Genomic DNA, 24,504 nt, shown 5'->3' with positions numbered 1-24,504 from the left:
TATGGTACTAAATCATTAATATTGACATTAAACATATGGCTTAATAATATTAGCTAGTTAGATATTAGATATTAGTTATTATTATGGTGCACCATCACCTTTTTACAGACGGTGTTGTATTAACTCTGTAAAGTGCAGCAGTCACCTGAGAGAGCTCACTGACCTCAATCTAAAGACTGACACATGCTGGAGTATTTGGAGAGTGAGATGGACTGGAAAGAGAGAGTGCAACAGCGCAGATATAAGACTAAGCATTAATTGCTCCATGATGTATCTAGGACTGTGCCTCAATACTGTGTCTGTGTGTGAAATATTCATCGTTTAATCCACATATATATCCAATATATATATTTATAGTTTTTGGTTTAATTTAATTGGTGAACTTGTGAATTCAGTTACTCTGAGGTGCACCCTCTTCTGTGCACCCAATAGAATGGGACACTCTGGAGCAGCCGTATATAAGCCTAAGGTCACCATTGTCATTGGGCTGTGGATCACTTATTTGGAGAGATGGAGCACCATCCAAAACCTTTGCGATGATCTGGAGTTCCAGTATTAATCATCCAACATCAGTACCTGACCTCACTAATGCTCTTGTCTGAATGCAATCAAATCCTCACAGCAATGTTCCAATATCTAGTGTAAAGCATTCCCAGAAGAGTAGAGGCTGTTACTGCAGCAAAGAGGGACAAACTCACTTTTAATACCCTTCATTTAAGAAGAAACGCTGGATGAGCAGGCGTCCACAAACTTTTAGACATATAGTGCATACAGGAAAACTGCTGGAAAAAATTAAGCCGATTAATTAAAATAATGAGAACATTTTCTCATAATTTTGAAAGGTATCTCATAGTTATGAATGACTTAGCATTAATTATGAGATACTCAATGGCATTTGGTATTCTTGTGTATGTGATAATCAATATAAGTAAATTAAAGACTAATAAAGAAGTATGTATTTACATTTGCCTTCTGAGTCTGTAACCCAGTGGTCACCAATGTCCTCCTGGAGATCTGCCTTTTTGCAGGTTTCACCTCCCGTCACCTGCAACACACTTCAGCTAATTAACCCCTTATAAGGCCAGGATCCTTATAAGGATATAAGGTCAGGTTTATTACACATTTCTATAACCTAAGAATAGCTCAGCCAGTTTGCATTGAAGTCCCTGTAGTTACTGAATAATAAGCCTTAGTATGTAATAAGCCTGATTGTAAGAGGTTAAACACTCCTGGATGGATCAGGTGGGGTCGATTATGGTTAGAGCTAAAGTCTGCAGAAACAGAGTTGGTGTTAACAACTGACCACATCTCTCGCTCTGAGATGCTTCACCAATCCCCATCACTCTCCTCGGTGATTGTTTAGCAAGCTTCATTAAGCTTTACATCGAACTACTGCTGGCCTTGGTGAGGCTCAGTGGGTCACAGTGTTGGCAGACAAAATGCCTCTCTGCACTCATTCATCATCTTTGTGATGCCACTTTTGGTTTCATTATCAATAATAACATTTTTCATATGAGTAGGTTCCGGAGGCTTCCCGTACATGTCTAGGCCAGGACTACAGTAGTTTTTTCCTCTGCCTAAGTGGTGTAATTTGCGTCTGTGCTCTAACTATATCAGACTTTGTCAATCACCACCTTGTGCTGGAATTACTTTGAGGTAAGGAGGGCCTGTTTCAAATTATAGACATTATAGCTATTAAAATATGCATAGCTGCAGTACAGATAATGCCGTTGTGTTTGTCCTTTGAGTACATCAGTGAAGCGTCTTCCTCACATTGTTCCTGGAATTATCAAGTACTGAAAAATGTACCTATAATTGTAGTATGTAGTGTAAGTACCCATAGTAAAGCATGGGAGTGAGATAATTAAGCCTTGAACACAGCTTAATAAGGCATGATCTCTTTTCTGTATGGAGCCCCACTGGTGACATCCTGTATAAATAAAAATAATGCGTGGCCACGACTTAGTAAAGCGTGGGAATGAGATCCTAATGCGTGGCCACGACTTAGTAAGGAGTGGGAACGAGATAATGAAGTCGCGGCCTTGACTTAGTACGGCGTGGGAATGAGATCATGGCTTACCGAGTCATGCCCATGCATTAGGATCTCATTCCCACGCTTTACTAAGTCGTGGCCACGACTTAATCATCTCATTCCCACGCATTATTTTCATTTATATAGGATGTCACCAGCAGGGCTCCGTACCGTAGGGGCTCCGTATTTCTGCGCCTTACTAAGACATGGCACGACTCAATTATCTCGTTCCCACGTCGTACAAAGTCAGGCCCACGCATTAGGATCTCGTTCCCATGCTTAACTAAGTCGTGGCCACGACTTAATCATCTCATTCCCACACCTTACTAAGTCGTGGCCACGCATTATTTTCATTTATATAGGATGTCACCAGCGGGGCTCCGTACCATAGGGGCTCCGTATTTCTGCGCCTTACTAAGTCATGGCATGACTCAATTATCTCGTTCCCACGTCGTACAAAGTTGTTTTTATTTATACAGGATGTCACCAGCAGGGCTCCGTACACTCCCTTTTCACTATCAGTATGTGGAATGTAAGGCTGACCAGTGTAAACGCATCCCCGGCGCGGTAATTGCTCTGTTTTTTCTCCTGAGGAGCTGCAAGTGTCTTTCAGAGACCATACTCCGTTCTCGCTTTCAGGAAAACACTGCTGTGGTGAAGCCATCAGCTCCGGGCCATCCTGTGGTGAGTGGGCTAATAAAGCTCGGCTTTCCTCACTAAAGGCTCATCCTGCTTGTAAACCAGTGCACCTCGCTCAGCGCAGGACTCCAGGCTGGAGGTGAGATTGTGAAATCTGCTCTTTTACTTCCTTGTGAAGCTCAGTCAAGGCGTGGACCGGGCGCGAGCTCGGAGTGGCTGAGAGAAACGCAGAGGCTCCGTGTGAGAACCAGCGAAGCCACAGCGCTAAGAGTTTTTGAGGGGCTTTTGGCGACTTTTACTCCATAAAAGGACTTCTGTCTCCCTTTTTAGGGGGGGTGAATGTGGAATTTGGCTCTGGAAAGTCAACGTAACTGAACCAGAGTCTGTCTGTCTGTCTGTCTGTGCAGTGCTGCTGACGGAGGTGTTCCTCAGGTAAAGTTTACTTATCTGTCTGTTCGCTCCTGTTAAAGGCGTGGTTGTTAACGTTTCTGACGAAGACACGAAAGACACAAACCAGCCAGCAGCTCTTTACTGTCGTTTCAAACTAGGCTCGCACTAACCTGTCCAGGTAGGCCTGATTCTGTCTGTCTGTCAGGCTAATGTCCGGTGTGGGCTGCTTATTAATACTGTGGACTCCTATAATCCTTCTACGTTAGACATCTGCAGAGCTGTTTTAGTCCTGATGTAATAGCTGGGCTGTGATTACAGGAAGTGCAGCCACTCAAGTCTAGTAATGAAAACGTCCTCAGATCCATTAGTGGAAAAATATACATCGATTTATCACATTTGGTCTGGCACACAAGATACCAGCCCAGTTCCTCTCAGTTGTTTTGTGTGATTATTACATATTATTTCCCATTATTCTAGTTATCCTCATAAAATCACGTTGCGTTTGTGTCATGCTTACAGTTAAGCCAAATAAAGTTACATAATCTAGTTTCTATGTAGGAAAAAGCTACACTCACTCATAGCCCAGTCATAGTACGTCACTGGTGCTGAATTATCACCCGCTGGCATGAACCTACCTGAAAGGGGAACTCCACTGAAATTTCTGCATGATTCAGTGGTTGAGATGTAAACAGTCATTCAGAGTGGACTTTCACAAAATTATTCGTTTTAGAGAAACCTATGGATTTTTCACAGCGGTGGTGATAGGAACCAGGTGTCGTGATGTCTACAACACAAATGTAGCCATTTTATTTACTATCCAAAACTACCAGTGAACATGCATGTTATGTTGATAATGGTAAAATAATGATAAACCTGTAAAAATTAGTTTTCTTTGGGCCTCAGCTCTCCGCCATGAGTGTATTTTAGTCTAAAACTCTCTCAAAACTCTCGTAAAACAATGTCTCAATTGCACATATTCATAACTATTACATGTAATAACTTTGTGTGAAGTGAGGTATCGAACTCCTCAGACATCTGGTTTCTGTCGCGACCCAATTAACCATTTTCAGTTTCTCGTTCCTCATTCTGTGCTTTGGTGTTTAAAATGAAACTCTGTTTTGAGGAACTGTTGTATGTACTCTAGTAATATTTTATAACATGCATTAAATTAGCTGGTGAGTCATGTAGGCCTGACAAGTATTTTCTGAATCTCAGAAAATATTCAACGTATTATTATATTATCAAATTATTATCAAATTATTGTTATGTGTGGTGTATACAGTTTCTGGCAAAGGTCTTGGGCACCTGAAACCTGAGGGAGTTTAATTTAAAAAGCTAATTATCTGGGCATTTGTTTGACAAAAGCACCAATATTAAAATGGAAACAGTAACATTATTTGCAAAAGTAGAGATTTTATATATGTCAGTCAGTGTTTTTGTTTAATCGTTTCCAAACTTCTCTATGAGTAATATTTGTAGTTATCATCCAATTCAGTGCTTCTTTACATTAAATTCAGAGGTAAATCTGGAATCAAGCATGTGTTCTTCCTAGCCAGCGCAAAAAATAGCAACTGAAATATTTGAAATATTAGGTGCTCCAAAATGAAATGACTTTTTTTCTATTTTCTGTTTTTTTAGTTAAAGCTCTTGAGATACAGTTGAGAGAACATAAAGTATTATGCTTCTAAAACAACTTTGCATCAACACATATCTCTATGCCAGGGATCGGCAACCCAAATTTTAAGAAGAGCCATTTTGTCCTTTCAACAAATATCAAACCACCTTGGGAGCCACAATATTTCATGTACATTTTACCATCTTGGCTGCACATATGTCTCAATATGTGCTAGTATAGGCTAAAAATTAAAATATAAACAAAAATCCAGACTTACTCTGCTCTGCTTTAAGCTTTAACTGAGCTATAGTCACTTTTCTCACATCTCCGGCAGGAAACTTTTCCGCAAAAGTAGAATAGTTTCTTGTAACTATTCTATTCAGCTACTTGTTCGAATTTTCCCACTCCACCTTTTACATTTTGGCGCCTAAGGTACCATTTAAGGTGGAAAATTTGAACAAGAAGCTGGCGAATGAGAAACTGACTTAAGCCTCGTGACTTTTTAGTGTTTGACAGTTCCTTGTTGCAGATTAAATGTATCAGAAGACCAGCTGGAGTGATTATAGATGCGAATAAGTCCATTCATCTCCAAATTATCGATTTTCGTCTTAAATCTTTCACTTTTCCTTTTCGTTAGCTACTAGCTGGGCGAGACTGTTGTCTGTGTTGCTATGGTGAGCAGCAGTCTGTGCTGATCTTCAGGGTTAAAGGGTGAATTAGCAGTTATACATTAATTCCAGCGTTTAAGACCATTTATTGTTAAACTGTGCTGAACGATCAGCAGAGCTTTATTTTACTGCAAAGAGGATTATTTTATTTTTACCTAAAAATCTAATTCTGTGTGGAGCCGCAACAGAACAGAAGCCTTCGTAAAGTCTTTCATCAAAGGACTTAAATTTAGATTCAATACTAGTTTAGTACATTTTTATTTGACAAGCATTTGAATGCTGTCATGACAGTGTTTGACAGAATGAAAACAGCCAGCTTTGCATGAAGGAAACTGTATTTTGCCAAATGCCCTCTTTCTACTTCATCATATTTAAAGAATAATACTTGTTTTTGAAACAGTCTTATATGTGTTTCACATATCTTTGCATTTGCTTCGATTAACCTTACTATTGCTGTTTTATTCTTAGATCCTGGTGATGATCAGCATGCTTTGAGGAACTGTCACTCTTGTTTTCCTCGGGCTGCACACAGGACTGCAGGCACGGAGATGCTATTCGGGGCACAGGCATTGTTAGCATGCATCTGGATCCAGATACATGTGACCTCGAGCTTGGAAACCTGTCCTGTAATTTCACGGAAGGCTGTGGATTTTACTGTTACCTATTCTTCCCCCTATTTCCAGACGTTGAAACCCATACAGAATATAGAAGTCAACACAGACCGGTCTGAGATATATGTAGCGTCTCAGAATGTGATTGAAACACTGAACAGCGGTCTTGAGAAGATATGGGAGTTGCGAACTGGTCCTGTTGGCAGCTCGGAGTGTCAGACGTGCCACTGTGGTATCGAGGCTGATCCGAATGCGCCAGTGGACACGGAAAACCAAGTTCTTCTTTTGGATCCCTCACCTTTTCTTCAGTTCTTGTACATTTGTGGGAGCAATCAGTACGGGATCTGTACCTTTCTCGATCTTGAGAAAGAACCACCTTTTGAACCCCAATGTCTCTTCAGGCAAGCAGATAATTCTCCTTCAGATTGTCCTGACTGCATCGCTAGTCCTCTAGGTACGAAAGTCAGCATTGTGGAAGACGGGCAGACGTCTTACTTCTTTGTAGCAGCCACTATCAACAGCACAATTGCAGCTAATTATGGCCGACGTTCCATCTCAATACGACGCATGCTTGCCACAGAGGATGGATTCGACCCCCACATCAAGGGTCTTACGGTGCTTCCTGATTTCCAGGATTCTTTCCCCATCGAGTACATCTACACCTTCTCCACACTAGGCTTCACTTACTTCCTCTCCGTCCAGAGAGAGAACCCCCTACAAAGAACGTCCAGGCTCCAGACTCATCTGGGGCGGCTCCCGACTAGAGACAGTGAGGCCTGGATGTACCGGGAGATCATATTGGAATGCCATTTCAGGCCCAAACGAAAGAAGAGAAGCACCGAGAACATCATCTACAACGCAGCCCAGGCAGCCCATTTCAGCATAGTAGAAGAGGAACTGGCACATGAGCTAGGCATGAATAATAAGAGTGGAGTTCTGTTCGTGGTGTTTGCTATTACAGATGATGCAGGGAATCCTACTAGCAAGTCTGCCCTCTGTGCGTTTCCCATGGATAACGTGAACTTATTCATTAAGCAAGGTGTGGATGCCTGCTGCTTGCCCAGATCAGGACGACTCTCCCGAGGATTGTGTCACTTTCAGCCCTGTGAGAGCTGTCCTCATGAGGTAATACTGGAGCTCTTAACCCCTTTTCACAGTAGACATAAATGTTTTGGAGGTAACTCAGTGTGTATTTTTTCTTCAGTTACACTGATGGAATATATTTTGCTGATGTCGGAACAAAACCTAGTATCTCCATTTTTGTCCAACGTTTTTCGGTTTGTGACATAGTTTGAAAATGCCTGTTGCCCTTTACACTGTGTGTAAATTTCACAATGAATAAACCAAAAGAAAGGACCCAAAAAGACTTGGAAAAAATTCAGGTTCCATTGACTTACATTAAAAGTAAAGTATGTTTTTGTTCCTCCTGTAAAATTATCACTTTTGAGATTCAAGGTTTTGTTCAGACAGCAGCGATTTGTATAATTAAAATATGTTTGATTTACAAAATTGGAAGCAATGTTGTACAATTTTAGTGTAAATTGTACAGCTTATATCTGCTGTAATGGCACCCACAACCAAATATCTATTAATGGCATTATTACAGGTAGTAGTTTACTGAAACACAAGAGCCAGGATGGTTGGAACACAAAATGAGTAAAATGCATTCAAATGTATGTTTGTAATAGAAATAACCTGTTAAAAAAAGATATAACAATAATAATAATTGTAATAATAATAATAATAATAAACTTAATAATAATAAAATTACTAAAACGCCTATGAAAAACCAACAAAGCTGTAAGTAATGCTAAGAAGCTCCACCACTCACTACAATATTTAGAGCAGGCTACTCAAGACTGCACAAAGTACCAGCCACTTTCCCAACATGCTTCTCAAACAACAGAAAATTACTGTAAAATCTGTACTTTTTTGACAAGAAGCTGGACCTGTTTCAGTTCTGTACAGTGTGTATTTTCATTTTTGTAGATAAGCAAGCAAGTCAAGAGTGTTTTATTGTTTTTAAATGACACTTTTATTGTTTCAGTTGTACATGATTTTTTGATATCAACAACGCTGTAGCTGTACATTTTATCTCAGCATGGCCGTCTTTGTGAAGTGTGAATTGTTTTCACAGCAGGGGGTTCTCACTCCTCCCCTTTCACCCCTCGTTGCTCACTAGCAGCTCAACACAGAGTCTGTTCTGGCAACAGATATTATATTTGATTGTGATAATTAAAAACATACATTTTCAATAACAAAATACAATGTGCTATTATAAAATACTGCAGTACTTTATAACTGATTTTGGATCATGATGATATTATCACGATAATTCTGCAGGTGATAATTGTTTAAATTCACATTATCATCCAAACTTAGTTTCAGGAGAGTCATCTCTGGGGACTATTTGTTAAATTTACAAAATTTACAGAGTGACAAAAACAAGAGTGACAGTTCCTCAAAGCATGCTGATCATCACCAGGATCTAAGAATAAAACAGCAACAGTAAGGTTAATCGAAGCAAATGCAAAGATATGTGAAACACATATAAGACTGTTTCAAAAACAAGTATTATTCTTTAAATATGATGAAGTAGAAAGAGGGCATTTGGCAAAATACAGTTTCCTTCATGCAAAGCTGGCTGTTTTCATTCTGTCAAACACTGTCATGACAGCATTCAAATGCTTGTCAAATAAAAATGTACTAAACTAGTATTGAATCTAAATTTAAGTCCTTTGATGAAAGACTTTAGGAAGGCTTCTGTTCTGTTGTGGCTCCACACAGAATTAGATTTTTAGGTAAAAATAAAATAATCCTCTTTGCAGTAAAATAAAGCTCTGCTGATCGTTCAGCACAGTTTAACAATGAATGGTCTTAAATGCTGGAATTAATGTATAACTGCTAATTCACCCTTTAACCCTGAAGATCAGCACAGACTGCTGCTCACCATAGCAACACAGACAACAGTCTCGCCTAGCTAGTAGTTAACGAAAAGGAAAAGTGAAAGATTTAAGACGAAAATCTATAATTTGGAGATGAATGGACTTATTCGCATCTATAATCACTCCAGCTGGTCTTCTGATACATTTAATCTGCAACAAGGAACTGTCAAACACTAAAAAGTCGCGAGGCTTAAGTCAGTTTCTCATTCGCCAGCTTCTTGTTCAAATTTCCAAAATACTGCAGTACTTTATAACTGATTTTGGATCGTGATGATATTATCACGATAATTCTGCAGGTGATAATTGTTTAAATTCACATTATCATCCAAACTTAGTTTCAGGAGAGTCATCTCTGGGGACTGTTTGTTAAATTTACATTGATTATTGGCTATTTTAGAGGTACTCACCCCTCTAAAACACACCCCCAGACTCCTATATATTTATTCTGCTCTTTTAACAACAAGCAGTAACAAAAGCAAAACAGGCTAGCTAGTGAAACACCATCGTTAGTCAATGGAACTGTTTTTCCTTGTAAGGAGTAATGTTTATTTTTACTGCACGTAATGTGTTCTCAGCACACATAGTATGCATCATGTATGCTCAACTGGAGTTTTCTGGGGGACTTTTCAGCTGTATGTTACATCCATGGGCTCACAACAGGCTTGCTGTCTGTTGAACAATGTTGACGAGTGCACCATCATTCCCCTACCTTTCACGAGGCATCAGACTAGTTTAAGAATTTCACCCTCAGCGTGAATACGCAATACACTATATCCACTCCACTATAAATACACAATAAGTATACATTCCCATCAACATTTAGCACAAAATCTCTCATGGTTGTCCCCAGATGTTTTCATGAGTTTGGCCCCAGGAGATTATGCTTCAGATTGTTTCGTAAAAACTGTTCAGAATACATAAATCACTTCCTTTTTGGAACTTTGGTTTCTGTCTGGTTAGCACTTACAATACTGCATAAGAGTCCCTAAACAAGCTGTGTCAGGTTTGTAAGACATTCTTTTAGATAGATAGATAGATAGATAGATAGATAGATAGATAGATAGATAGATAGAATCAACTTTATTATAATTGCTCAGTACAAGGCAACGAAATACAGTTAACATCTACCAGAAGTGCAAATAGTAGCAATAGTGCAAAACAGACAGTGCAAATGTGCAATAATAGGTATAACATAATAAGTATAACATCTATGAAATATATAAATATATAGTAGCACTCAGGAGGTATAAGTTGATTAGCTTTATTAATGCTGACTCTCAAACCATCTGATACTGACATATTATCATAAATATCTTCATATTGAATTTCATATATTTCATACATTTCATAAATCAGTAAAATGCAGTTGGAAATATTGTTTAGATAACTGTGTGACTGAAATGAAGGCATTTTCACATAATCAATTTTCAGAGAGACTAATATATTTGTGTTATGTAAATTGTTGTAATATATTTGTGTTTTGTATGACTGGACCCATTAGACCAGGGGGGTCAAACTCAACCACTTAAAGGGCTATATCAAAAAGTCTCAATAAATCCATGCGCCAGAGAATGCTGCTGTTTATACTTTATTTTTAATTAACATTTTTCTATAACCCAAACTGGCCATTGTTTATTCAAAATATGCAAAAACATCAACGGTCAAATATAGGCACTAGTAGTAAACCTTGAAATATTACATGAATACTCGTAATATTCAAAATGTAAATGTCCCCAGAAGCTCAGTCTTTTAAACCTACCTGTTTGCTTGAACTAGACACCTGGCGTCCTTTCTTTGCAGCAAGTTCATTAATATCTGGGCTCAGTTTCTGAGCTGCTGAGCTGGCAGTAAGTGTTTAAACTGGCTGAACTGCAGTTGTTTGGTGATATGACTGCTGATATGACTGGTGTGGAACTGTGTAGAACTGATGTGTAGAACTGATGTGTACACAGATAGATTGTTGTCAGGGTAGGAGAGTCAGAGCACACTGCTTTGCAGTGCATGCTGGGGACTGTTGTGCAGTGCACTGTGAAACAAGCTAATATCCATAGAAAAATAAAATACTTTTGCAGGCCAGATAGGATTGTGTTTGACACATGGGCTTCAGCCTGTTCTCTAGTTTAGTGTGCCTTGAACAGGAACTGAGGAGACTGCAGAGTAGTGTCTTGTCTAAAATAGGCCATATCAGGAAGTGACTCATATGTTTTTTTTTTTATGTTTGTTCAGGATCAAGGTGTGGAATGGCATTGCACAGTCACTGCTTTATAAGAGCCCAGCCTTGCTATTGAAGTCTGGAAAGCTGGAATGACTTTGTGCTCAATTCAAGTAGACAGTTACTTTTAAAGCACACAAGTTATCAGTGTTTTACAGACTTAAAACTGGCTTAGTGTGGCTTCTGACATTTCCTGCAGTCTGCTAAAGCAGAGGTCGACAGCCACAGCACGTAGGAGAGGAATGTGTTAGAGTGGAAAGAACTGCGAGTGAACCAAAGGAGAAAGACGTTATTGAGAAACCAGATAAGACACTTTCAGGTGTTTTTCTGTGAATAATGTTTGAGGGTTAGTCAGCAGTGTTGTGCAGATACTGTGCCCAGTTTAGTGTGAAGGAATTCACTCTGAAGCTGTTGACAGTTTGCAGGTAGAGGGTTGTAGTGGATTGTTTTGTATGGTATTGCATTGCGGAAGCTTTGTTTAACAAGTTTCAACGTGCATGTATAAATCAGATTAAGAATTAAGTCAGATTAAGAACCAGTAGAACAGTATTGGCAAGCTATGTGCTTATTAAAAGATTTTTTAGGATAAAATGATGTCAAATTAAGAAGGAAAATGGTATGCAATAGTATGATATTAGGTAAGGGGTCATTTATCATGTATTGTGAAAACCACGGTCAAGAATAAAATCGATGGGCTTTTTCAAATGAATGATAAACTCTACGGTTTATGATTTTTGGAGTTTATTTTGTAAGAATAAATTTATTAATCTGAGCCAAACCAGTCTGTGTAGTATATAATTACAGTTCTAAAGAATGATAATTTATAATATAATTTATGACACACAAAATATGGCAAATTTAAATTAATCTTTATCTCAACCCCAACCTGAACGTAGAATACTGAGGAAAGGTTTTAGGGAGAAAATTATATTTAAAAAGTTATTTATCTGGGCAGTTTTTATTTGCTCTAAAAATACAGTTTTTTGCACAGTACAGTATGTACATCGATAAGCCCCTAGTGCGCATGGGAGCTGTGCAATGGTGCGAACATTAACATACAAACATTCACAGATGAACACAAGAAACAAATTCAGGCACTGCTTCTTTTTGCTATGTTGAGAAATGAATTATATCCAGAAAACGATGTATGATATCAAAACAGATCTTGAATTTTGTGTATTGTTACACACTTATATTAGCATTAGATGTGTAATACTATATAGTGCACCAGTCTGTACTGAAAAGCTAGTGTTATGATATTCAATGCCAGGTAAACATTGTTTTTGTAATTAAAAAATCACCCAGCCCCACTCATTAAAATATATATATATATATATATATATATATATATATATATATATATATATATATGAAATACCCACCTCAGACCCACCTCACACCTCCCAGAACCATTCCTTCCCTCAATCCTATGTGCATAGCAGCAAAACAAACAAAAAAATTTAAATAAATTTGGAATCAAATATCCTTATATTTTATAGTTTTATATTTCAATAATATATTTCAATATAAAACCTAACAATGTATAAAAAGATTCTAATATGATGATAGTACTGTTCAACGTCACAGATTTAAAATAGAGACAGCACAAAACAACTTTTTATTTTCTGATACCAAAGCAGTAAACCTTGAGTATTGGCTGATAGTGGTATTGTATGGCAGCATATTTTGGACTTTAGTCTAATTTAAATGCAAATTTGAAAGTGCTTATTCAGTTGCGTATGTGTGTGTGTGTGTGTGTGTGTGTGTATGTATATACACTGTTTTTTGTTTTTTTTTTTAGTTTTTTGCATAATTTGAAAATACCTATTACCCTTTACATTGCATGTAAATTTCATGATTAATGGATCAAAAGAAACGACCCAAACTGACTTGTAAAAAAGTCTGGTTCCATTGACTTACATTAAAAGTAAAGTACGTTTTTTCCTTCTCCTGTAAAATTACCATTTTGGAGATACAAGATTTTTTCCTGACAGAAGCGATATATATGTACATATATTTGCGTGTGTGTGTTTGTGTGTTTTAAAACTAATAAGCTTTAAAATTGCAGTCAAGTACTTCACTTAAGATGACCTAAAAGTCTCTGCTGAAACTACTACTTCAGTCTATTAACCCCACAGGAAGAACTTCAGTTAACGGCATTACATCACACAGTGTGAGTGAGCACTGATTCAGGATAGGTTTGTTACAGGACTGGATCACATTCATTCTTTTTTTCTCTTTGACATCGTCACTTCTATTTTTTGATTTGACAAATAACTACAATCATGTAAGCAGAAGCCTTCATAAGCTTTTCAGATTCAAAAGCAGAGCTGAGCTCATAATATGTTATGGAGATTAACAAGAGTGCTAAAAAAATGACTTGCTGTCCTGAAAACAGAAAGCATGTAAGTGTTAATCTCCTCCAATATTTATGTTTTGCTGACGTCTGCTCTGAAAAATGTTTGCCCTGAGATGATTCATTAAAAGTAGACTCCTTAATGTCATGATTGCGTTGGTAAGTACGCAGAACAGCTTCTTTTCTGCCAAAAGCTCACGTTTATTGACACAGTGTGCTTCCTGTGAGCGCTGCTGTAACCCACAGCCTCAGGACAGGAGTGTGCATGGAGCTGCTTTAGGACTCCAGAGGCGTGGGAATGGCTCATGTGGCCTGTCGATGTCTGCAGACTTCCTCATTCATAGACAGCTCATCCTGTCACAATAACTACAGTTGAGCTGAAGTGTGAAGCATGTCACTGACTTACGTCTCCGAAGCCGGTTACAGTTGGCTTTTTCAATGAGTCAGTCGTGATTAGTTGGTGCTCTGTCTTGCGGTCAGAAACACAGCCTGGTGGACACACCCATTTACCTGCAGTCTTACTAAAGGGACCATATCATGAAAAACAAATTGACCTCCCTGCTTTTATATAAAGGAGTTTGATTTTGTATGTGAACACTATTAAAGTTCCAAAACCTGCCGTTCACTCATACAGTCCATACAGTCCACATAAGGAAACTAAGCTGATTTTGAATTCAGTATTTTTGTGATATGTGAAATCAAGTCTAAACAACCAGACTTGTGGCTGTCATAATGCATACAATCAATTTCCTAATTAAATACAATCCAATTACAAGGTCGCCGGTTCGCTCCCTGAGCTGACAGGACATGACTGAAGTGCCCTTGAGCAAAGCACCTGACTCCCAACTGCTCCCCAGGCACCGTGGATAGGGCTGCCCACTGCTCTGGGCAAGTGTGCAAGTGTGCTCACTGCCCAGCGCAGCACAGATGGGTTAGATTAAGTGACCCTTATTAGTCCCACAATGGGGAAATTTCACCTCCACATTTTAACCCATCCATGCAGTGAAACACCACATACACACTAGTAAAGGCACACACACATCAGGGGGCAGTGAGCACACTTACCCAGAGTGGTAAGCAGCCCTATCCATGATGCCCAGGGAGCAGTTGGGGGTTAGGTGTGCTTCAGTCACGTACTGGAGGATTGAACCAGCGACCTTCTGGTCACAAGGCCGGTTCCCTAACCTCTAGCCCACGACTGCCTGGAGGTGCATTTCCCCGTTGTGGGATTAATAAAGAGTAACTTAACTTATATCTAGTTGATATTTACTCCTCTATGCATTTCTGCTTAAATATATAATTACATTGATGGAACAAGGCTTTTACCTTGTGCAGTTTTACTCTTCTGCTCACTGTCCTTCTAGCCTCATGCAGCAATATGCTCTCAACAAATGCAGTCATGTGCAAAAGTTTTGGGTGCTGCTAGTCAATTTACATGTTTTGTTGAAAATACATCCTCTACAAAGAATAAATTCATGCACAATTTAATGCACAATTACTGTTGTTTACTTTTGTACTGTGCTAAGTTTATATTGGGAAGAAGTAAAACATAAAATGTGAGTAAATGGTTATTTTTTCCTAATATATTAAACTCAGCAAATAAACAGAAGTACAATTTGTGAAAAAAATGCCATATTATGTTTGTTCCCTTTATAGGATGTGATAACTTATTTTTGCACGTGACTGTAGGCATCAGGACCATGATTGGTGGAATCATTTGTATGCTGGAGACCAGAAAAGTGTAGTTTTGCTATGTACATTAATCAGTTCTTTAACAGTAGGGAATAGCCAAGGCCGTTTGCTGTTACAACTGTGTTTCTTATCAACTAATGGTTTTATAAATTCATTCTCTAGCAACAGAATCTTAACATACTCTTCACATATTTCTATATATTTATGAATTTAGTCATGGGTTGAAGCTTGCTCTAAAAAACAAATGCTTAAAGATGCTACCATGGCTAACAGTGAATGGAAGCTAGCCTCTTATTTACATTATGTTCCCTGTCCCATACTCCTTATCAGTTATTATTACACTACATAACATTTACGGCATTTGGCAGACACTCTTATTCAGAGCGACTTACAATTTGATCATTTTACACAGGTAGGCAACAGTGGTGTTAGGAGTCTTGCCCAAGGACTCTTACTGGTATGGTGTAAACGCCCAGGTGGGGGATTGAATCCCAGTCTACAGCATAGATGGCAGAGGGGTTACCCACTAAACTATACTAACCATATTAATATTATTATTATTGTTGTTGTTGTTGTTGCAGTTATTGTTGTTACATTGTGGGGTGTTGTGAACATGAATCCTCTTCTCTGTGTTTTCCAGGGGGCAGAGAATAAACGCGTGTGTGAAGCTGTGCCCACCATGGTGGCAATGCCCCATGTCAGAACTGACTTCTTCAGCGGACAAATGAGAGAGCTACTCACCTCTATTCTGGTCACCACCATCGGTGCTGACACTGTGGCCCACATTGGCACTGAACGAGGGAGACTTCTACAGGTGGTCACTTTATCCTTGGCCACTGAAGGGCACGGAAATTTATTGCATTTTTTTGTACAGTTCTGTTTGATGATTGGTGCGCTCTGTTGGATACAGGTCATCCTGAGAAGGTCCAGCCCCATGGTGTTTGCCAACTATTCTCTCGTGGGAGAGGAGGAGAGGGTTTCCCGCATTGCTGCTAATCGATCAGAGGAGTCTTTACTCTTTGTCGTGGGAAACAAGGTGCAATTTCTCTGCTAAATCTCTCACTCTCTCTTTCCGCCTTTGATTCATATTGATCTGGTTTTATATATATACGCACTTTAGGGCTGCATGATATTGAATTGCAGTTTTACTGCTACACATCGCAGTTGCAAGGTGCTACAAAATGTAGTACCAACTTTGGTGAACCGTTGATTTGAATGTCTGAAATGCTCACAGCACAAATTAGGACAAAATCAGTTACTCTTCTGGTTTTCCAACCTCGTTTACTTAAATATTTACCTGTTATTTTGCATAGATAGAAATGCAGATGTCACTTTAGTTACTGTTCTTGTCGAAACACTGGCCAGTTGAGGAGTCTTTGTAACTGAAGCTGCTGCCACCTGTGTCACAATAATGTACCCTCTGTCAAAGTTACTTAGATCTTTTACTCTTAATCCAAACTTCTGATCAGTATTTTGTATTCTTGCTGCAGAGCATGGTAGGATATTAATTGTATGACACAGTACACCTGTCTGTGAGCATCTGCACCCATTATTCCTGTACTTTATCGATCCTACAAGGGAGACTGGCCATTTTGTTACCTAACCATGCTCTGGGAGCAGCTAAGTGCTTTGCCAAGGAGAAAAACAAGGTATATCTGGTCAGTCTTGGGATTTGAACCCACAACCTTCTAGGTGAGGAATCGCCTCTCCTATCACTAAACCACTCATGTGTTCAGGTTTTTACTTCTGTTGCCTGTTTGTATAGACTAAATATAATTCGACTAGCTTACAAGCAGGAATTGTGGCAAAATAATTAGCCATTTGAATGGTCAGGGCCTTCCGGCAGGCCCAAAGTTTTATTACACACTTCTATAACCTAAGAATATGTCAACTAGTTTGTACTGAAGTGCCTGTAGTTACTGAATTATAAGCCTTAGTATGTAATAAGCCTGGGATTTAAGGGGTTAAACTACACTTACCTTGCAAAAATGGTAACTTTATGTAATGTAAATGTAATGTAAGTTAATGTAAAGAGGCTTTGTGTCAAGCAATTTTGGAGCACTTCTGTTGGTCTGTTCATCAAGAACTTTTTACACGATGTACAGGACGGCTGCTGTGCTCAAATGATGTACAAAAATAAAAATCCATAAAATTTAGATACTTTTTTGCACAGTGACGATATGTTTACAGTTGATTACGAAATTTGCTGCCTTATTGTCTACGAAAGTTTAAGACAACCTTTATTAGTCTGCTGGATCTGAAGTATTCTCTCTCTCTCTATCTCTCTCTCTCTCTCTCTCTCTCTCTCTCTCTCTCTCTCTCTCTCTCTGTTTCTGTGGCCCACTCCTGCAACCATTTGCCCTTTGTATATTGGTGCTGTCGGAACAAAACTTAGTCATCTTCAATTCCACCCGCTAGTTAGGACTCCCCCAATCACACGATACTACCAACACTAGGAGGGTGAAGGCTAGCACAGGCTTCCTCCGAGACCTGTGAAGCCAGCCACTGCATTTTTTCGAACTGACGCTCACGCAACGTCATTGGATCTCCTGATGATAGGGCCAACGCTTAGACGGTTGCGCCACTCGGGAGCCCCGTTTTTCAGGTTTTGACATAATTTGAAAATTTCTTGCCCTTTATATTAAAAAATTGGAAAAAAGTGGAAAAAAGTCTGGTTCCATTGACTTACATTAAAAGTAAAGTATGTTTTTTCCTTCTCCTCTAAAGTTACCATTTTGGAGATACGAGGTTTTGTTCCGACAGCAGGGATATATTCTTTTTTTTTCTCTTTTCATCTCTATTTATCTTCTTCCTCTTCAGGTTCCTTACTAGATATCTTCAACTTGCTTCCATCAGACAGAACAACATTTTATTATACTGCTCTTCTTGTCCTGTGCACATATAGCAGCGTCTCTTACGCTCTTTCTCTTACTCTCTGTGTTCAGGTGGTCAGCGTGTCTGCTAGAGGTCCAGGATGTGCTCATTTCCTGACTTGTTCAGAGTGTCTGAGGGCTCCATGGTTTATGGGCTGTGGTTGGTGCGAGGGGGGCTGTTCTCGACTGGCCGAGTGCCAGGGACAGTGGACGAACCGCACCTGCCCTCCCTCCATCACCCAGGTAATACATACGTCCCTGCTTACCAACTTCGCATTTTGCTGCGCTCACTAAACTGTGATGTGTCAGTGTGTTTGCAGCGTCGGTTTGTGTTTGTGAAAACATGTCTAAACAAGCAGGTCCTTGATTTAGTCATGTTAGTATAATTGTGCGGTCACTAGACTCACTGCTCCTTTGGAAGTGTCCCTCAGACGACACTGATAAAGATGCAGATACCATGAAGGCTAAAATAAATGATCAAACTCATGCTTGAGGAGAAAGGGAGAGAGCATTGGAGTCTGTTTGTGTTGCTGATTGACATGGATAATTGTATTAAAACCGTAATCAGGGATTAGTACATTTATAGAACATACCTGCTGATTCTGTAAGACACGTGCTCACATTTTCCATTCGCTCTCAGCAGCCGCTTTATTGGAAACACTTACTCTATAGCTCGGCCTGTCACGATCATGACGTTTTAGCTGATGATATAAATAACTGTAATAAATGTAATTGTCTTTTATTGTTCAGTGTATACAACTGCTAAAGGACAGGCCTAAAGTGGCCTAATTAACTGACTGGCTATCTTGCTGTTAATATACAGTCGCTCTGAACTGACAACAGAAACAGTTTGAACTCAAATAAACAAACATTACTCACTGCCGTCCTTTGAAGGTGTTATTTACATAAAATAAACAAACATTAGTCACCACCATTACTCACCGTCGCCCTCTAAAGGTGTTATTAACATCAGCCAAACAAACATTACTCACTGCTGCCCTCTAAAGGGTGCCACTGAGCTTTCATTCTTTCAACCCCTTAAATTTCTGTTGAACAATCCTATAACCTAAGAATAATTCAACCAGTTTGCATTGCAGTTCATATTGTTACTGAATAATGATATGACTGGGATTTTAATTGAAGCACTTCACTTAAGACGGGCATCTAAAAGCACCGTGCAAAACTGCTCATCACACTACTACTCTACTAGAAGCTATCGTTAGCCAACATTACGACTCATACAATCACATAGCTTTTAAAAGGTAGTGAGCTAGGTTCACAATAATGACAGAGGAAGTTACACAGGTACCTACAACAGCTTGCACTGCTGTAGAGACAGAGGTAGAAAAGGCTTTGAACAAAAAGAGGTTGGATATGCAGGTCAAACCAGAGGGATCATCGGTGGGTTTTCAAAAGGTGGTGAAACCTGAAGGAGTTAAAAGGCCTGTAAAGCTGTTTTTCTGTTGGACAGGTAATTATGTGGTTTGTTTAGTTTATGGGGAATTTGTTATTTTCCTGAATTATGTAGCCAACATAGCTAGCTACTTGTGTAGCTACATTATGTATTAGTCCAGTGCTAACTAAGCTGTAGGTGTATGCTAGCTAGCTGTGTTTATCTTGTGTGTAATCTGTGTGTGTATATGTTCGCAGGCCATGAACGTTCGTTGTTTTGTGGGAGTGGCTTTGGAAGGATGTCTGGAAGTAGGGGGTGGGATTTTTTCAGTTCAAAAAATAGATTGCTCTTCCTGGTTTCTACAGAATCGCCTGCTCCAGCTATAAAACATACTTCTAGAAAATGAGGACAACTTGGCTTTCTAAGATGTGGACCCTTAGAAAAAAATGTTAGGCTTCAGGTGACATATGATCTTTTGCTACAGGCAGGTTAGACTTGTTACAGAATTGGATAGTTGTTGTTTTTTTTCCTCTGATATCCGATCCAGCATTTTCTGCAGTACTGATACTGATATCCAGACAGGCACCCGCCCTGTTCTCAAACCAAGTAATAAATGAGAACCCTTTGGAGACGAGGAACAACTGTGCACAGTAACCTACAACAGTGACACTAAAATGATGTGAAGAATCTGGATGGTGTCATTGGCTGATTATATATTGATTATAACTTATAATTTATTGTTAAAGGTATGGCAATTCAATAGATACAGCTAGAGTACGTATATTCCATTGAGACACAAAGTAAGTAAGAGTTTCTAATTCCAGTTTAAAAACTGCAAAAACAGTTTAGAAGGCAAAAATATAGTTAAACCAAATGTCTTAAAGGGCAAATCGTGAAAAACTCAGCAAATGAAATTGACTTTTTTGAAATGTTATAAATTTGAATAAACTCAGAGTCAGATGTTATATTTTATTGTTTTCAGTAGGTGGAGCGATGGGAAATTCTACCACCACTGCCAGCAGCAGCAAATAGATAGATAGATAGATAGATAGATAGATAGATAGATACATACATACATACATACATACATTATTGTTGCCGAAAGCCATTTAGCAGCCAGTAGCAGTCACACAACACAGAACAGTTACAATAATAAGAGTATTACAATATAAAAAGAGTAGTGGTAGTAACAGTTAACAGAAAATTCCATCAATATAAAAAAATTCCCAGCTTTTACTAAAAGCCAGGTTTTTTGTTACTGTTTTGGGATCCACAGATGCTGAACGTCTCATTGTTGAAGTCCAGTCATACCCAGTATTATACAACAAAACATTTTACAGAGAATCCTCCTGACATTTTTACTGTAAATAAACTATCCACACTGCTGAGGCTCTCTTCTGAAAATCATCCAATGTGTTTGTCTGTTTATCTTAAAAGCTTTAGACCACCTGCGTATCTGTGTGTACAGTTTTACCCCCTTACATGGTCAAGGGGCCATCGTCGAGCACAAAGTCGCCTATAACCTAAGAATAGCTCAACCTGTTTGCGTTGAAGTGCCTGTAGTTACTAAATAATAAGCCCTAGCATGTAATAAGCCTGGGACTTTAAGGGGTTAAGCTGCCTTCTATGGATTTGTATGGTGTCGGTCTGGGTTTACTAGTAGTAGAAGGAGTGGTAAGATGAGTTCAGTAGGACTCATTGTCGGTCAGAGACATTGAGCACTGCTGGACTGTCTGTCAGTCGTGGATCAGCAGCGTCTATTGATGGTGGACGTGTCGTCTGCCTGACATGTCTGGTGTGTTTCAGCGTCATGGCCACAACATGGTCGTGCTAAAATCTCTTGTTGCAGCTTTAATAGGTTTCTTCTGTGATTTTTCAGTTTTTCCCAAAGACGGCGCCCCCTGATGGTGAGACCGAGCTTACGCTGTGTGGCTGGGACCTCCAGTCTCCTACAAAACCTGCCATCACTCCAGCTACTCACCAAGTTAGAGTCGGAGAGACCAGCTGCTCCATAATACCAAAGAAGAGTAACAGTAACCAGTGAGTAGTGCACACACACAAACACGTTTGTTTATGATATCAGGATATGATGTCATACATACAGTCCTGTGCAGAAGTCTTGGACTCTGAAAGTTGTTTTTATTCTCAGCAGTAAGTTGTTTTTTGGGTAAAAACATTATGTAACAATAAAATGAATATAAATAAACATAAACACATTAAAATGTCATAAGATTATTTTGTTGGTAGCACTTGCTGCTATATATCATCATCATAAGCATGCCATAAACGTGTCATGAGAGATGTCATATACTGTCATGAGTTGCCATGATAGATTAAGTCCAGTGACATAATAGTGCGGGGTTCATATTAATGGTCATTGTCGTGGCACATGCAGTAATGTTTGATGACGGCTAACTTCAGCATGTGATATAAGCAATGTGTTATCATTTTTTGAAATCGTTATTAATATGTCGGTTAGAAGACACAGGCTTCTCACTCCAGCCATTATATGGATTTGTTAAACTCCATCAGCAGCACACCTGATTTCATTTGAGAATAATTTAAGGATTAGATAAACTAGATATTGAAGGGTATGTATAAGCACTGGACTTTCTCAAGGAGACCACTGCCAGTGCTTAAAGGGGAATTCCACCTATATTTCAAAATTTCTCAATAATTCAAATGTTTATATATATTGTCATTCAGAGTGATTTTGTGAAATGGTGCATTTTAGAGAAACTTAACAATTTAGATTTCTTCACAGTGTGGTGATGGTAACCAGGGGTTGCAAAGTCTACAAATATATGCATTTTATTTATTATTCAAAAAAAGTAAATCTACTACACATGTATTCTGAGTTTAAATATGTTGTTGATGGTAAAAAAGTGGTAAATCTGAAAAAGTAAATTTTCTTTGGGGACTCTTTTGCATGCATCATTGGATTTTAGGCCACATCAATAATGCAAAACTTTAATTAAGCAGTGTTCCAGGCATCAGGCAGCATATTCATAACCATGCCATGTAAAACCTTTCTGAGAGGGAGCTTTTAGAGTCAGACATCTGGTTCCTATCAACACCACTGTGAACAGTTCTGACATTTCTGGCATGTCTCTCTAGAATGGGGCGTTTCACATCAAACCACTCTGAATGAGTTTGTTTACATCTTAACTCAGATCGTTATGCAGAAGTGTTGGAAAATCAGTAGAATTTACTTTTCAAGCTAACATACACATCAAACCACAGTGTATTACTAATTTGTTTATTTCTATTTATTCTAATGTTAGTGTTTTTTGCTAAATAAATAAATGGCTTAACAAACAGTGATGCCTAGACTTTTGCACAGTGCTGTATGTGCCTTATACATTATTTATGCATTATTGTGCAACTGTCTTGGGCACTTAAGCGCATTATTTTAAGCCTTTTATCTTGCTTGTTAACTGTGTTTGCAATTTCTTGTCAAACCAGTAAATTATATCCTGTGAGCTAGTTTGAATAATGAAGTTTCTCCTGGACGATGATGGTCATCACATAGGGTTGTTAAATTCCATCACCAGCACATCTGATTTAACCCATAAATGGCCAGGGCCCAAGATTTTATTACACACTTCTATAACCTAAAAATAACAGCCAGTTTGCATTAAAGTCCCTGTAGTTACTGAATAATAAGCCTGGGATTTTAAGGGGTTAACATTATGAAGTATTAATTAGCCAAACCAGTTGTTGGATTGCATCTGCAAATAATGCTAGGCTGCCATGAGGAGATATTTATTGACCAGATAAATAGCTTTATGAACCTATTTTCCTTAGGTGCCTTAATCTTTTGTATATAAGTGTGTATATGTAATAAGATTTTTATAAACCTAAACCTAACCTTTGCCACAGTAACCAAAAAGAAATTATGTTGTTTTGCAGTTGTAAAAAAACAAAGCTTTGGTAAAGGCACTGTTTTTCTCTGTCCATTTATATGTCCTGAAAGCATACAAAAACAAGCACACACACACACAACCACAATAAACTCATGACCTGTCTCTCCTCTCAGGCTGGTATGCAGTATCCTTCCTCAGGCCTCGGATTTGGAGCAAAATGTGGAGATCGGTGTGGGTGTGGAGGAGGGAGCAGTAGAGCGCAGTTATTCCATCTCTGGAAAAGCAAACATATCAGGCTTCAGCTTCGTGGTAAGAGCTCCTCTTCTTCTGAAAAGCTGAAAAGTGCTATACAAACAGGGATGCGGGACATTTTAAGTTGGGTTGCTGAAATTTTAAGCGGCATATACATGACATGAACGATGACGCCATGCAGAATGTTTTGCCTTTTTTTTAAATAAAAAACAGAACATGTTATAATGTGCGATAATGAGGTGAAAGAAGACAAATATAGATCAATCTGCTGATGCACATTCTCTCTCTGCTTTCTCATTCTGTATGGACTTTATGCAAATGAACTGAGTGACCAATCAGAGTGTTTACATGTGGTAACAGAAACTTAACTCTTGAACACATACTGACCAGGAGATGTAATGGTTGATAAAAATGCCATTATTACGACAAATGGTTTTAAATTTTTAAAGTTTTAAGTACAGTATATGGACTACTGTACCAAATAAGTTCAAACTGCGTTCCCACAGTAAAAAACTATTTAAAAATTCAATATTGAGATTTTAGATATTTGCAAGGATTATGTTGTGATATATTTAAACTCAAGGCATCGTTAGAGATAATATTAAGTGAAATATATACAAATGCATTATTTATAGAGTCCATTCTTTGGGAAGGTCTGTTATTGAATTTTAACTTGTGAAAATAATATTTTTTTCAATGATCTTTTTGATTTCTTTGTCTGATTCATAGTGAGTTTAATTTTTCAATAAAAAAACTGTCAATACTGACATATTTGGTAAAGTTTAAAGGTAGTGCTATGAATGTTTTGTTAGTGACAAAATTGAATTGTCAATCATTTATTTTGATAAAATAACCAGAAATAACATATAGGGTCACTCAAAGCAAAACGATTTTAGTGTTCAAGTCAGTTAAAAGCCTGAAGTGGGTTTTTAACTCTGACTTTGAACCAGTTCAGTAGAA

The 24,504-nt window shown here is 38.5% G+C and overlaps 1 protein-coding gene across 1 annotated transcript in view; it reads left to right on the top strand.

Annotated features, from left to right (window-relative positions):
• Positions 1-2,849: 2,849 nt before the first annotated feature.
• mst1ra (macrophage stimulating 1 receptor a) overlaps positions 2,850-24,504 on the top strand; it is a 35,180-nt gene continuing 13,525 nt past the window's right edge. The window contains exons 1-7 of the mRNA XM_036571334.1: positions 2,850-3,103; positions 5,813-7,080; positions 15,801-15,974; positions 16,071-16,196; positions 18,106-18,276; positions 21,306-21,466; positions 23,466-23,601. Of these exons, the coding sequence (XP_036427227.1) occupies positions 5,893-7,080; positions 15,801-15,974; positions 16,071-16,196; positions 18,106-18,276; positions 21,306-21,466; positions 23,466-23,601 (1,956 nt within the window). The 5' untranslated portion in view covers positions 2,850-3,103; positions 5,813-5,892. The remainder of the gene's footprint in view (positions 3,104-5,812; positions 7,081-15,800; positions 15,975-16,070; positions 16,197-18,105; positions 18,277-21,305; positions 21,467-23,465; positions 23,602-24,504) is intronic.

This window comes from Colossoma macropomum, unplaced genomic scaffold (assembly GCF_904425465.1).
Source record: "Colossoma macropomum unplaced genomic scaffold, Colossoma_macropomum, whole genome shotgun sequence".
Classification (NCBI taxonomy): domain Eukaryota; kingdom Metazoa; phylum Chordata; class Actinopteri; order Characiformes; family Serrasalmidae; genus Colossoma; species Colossoma macropomum.
The sequence above is the reverse complement of the archived record's forward strand: the minus strand, read 5'-3'. Positions and strand labels throughout refer to the sequence as shown.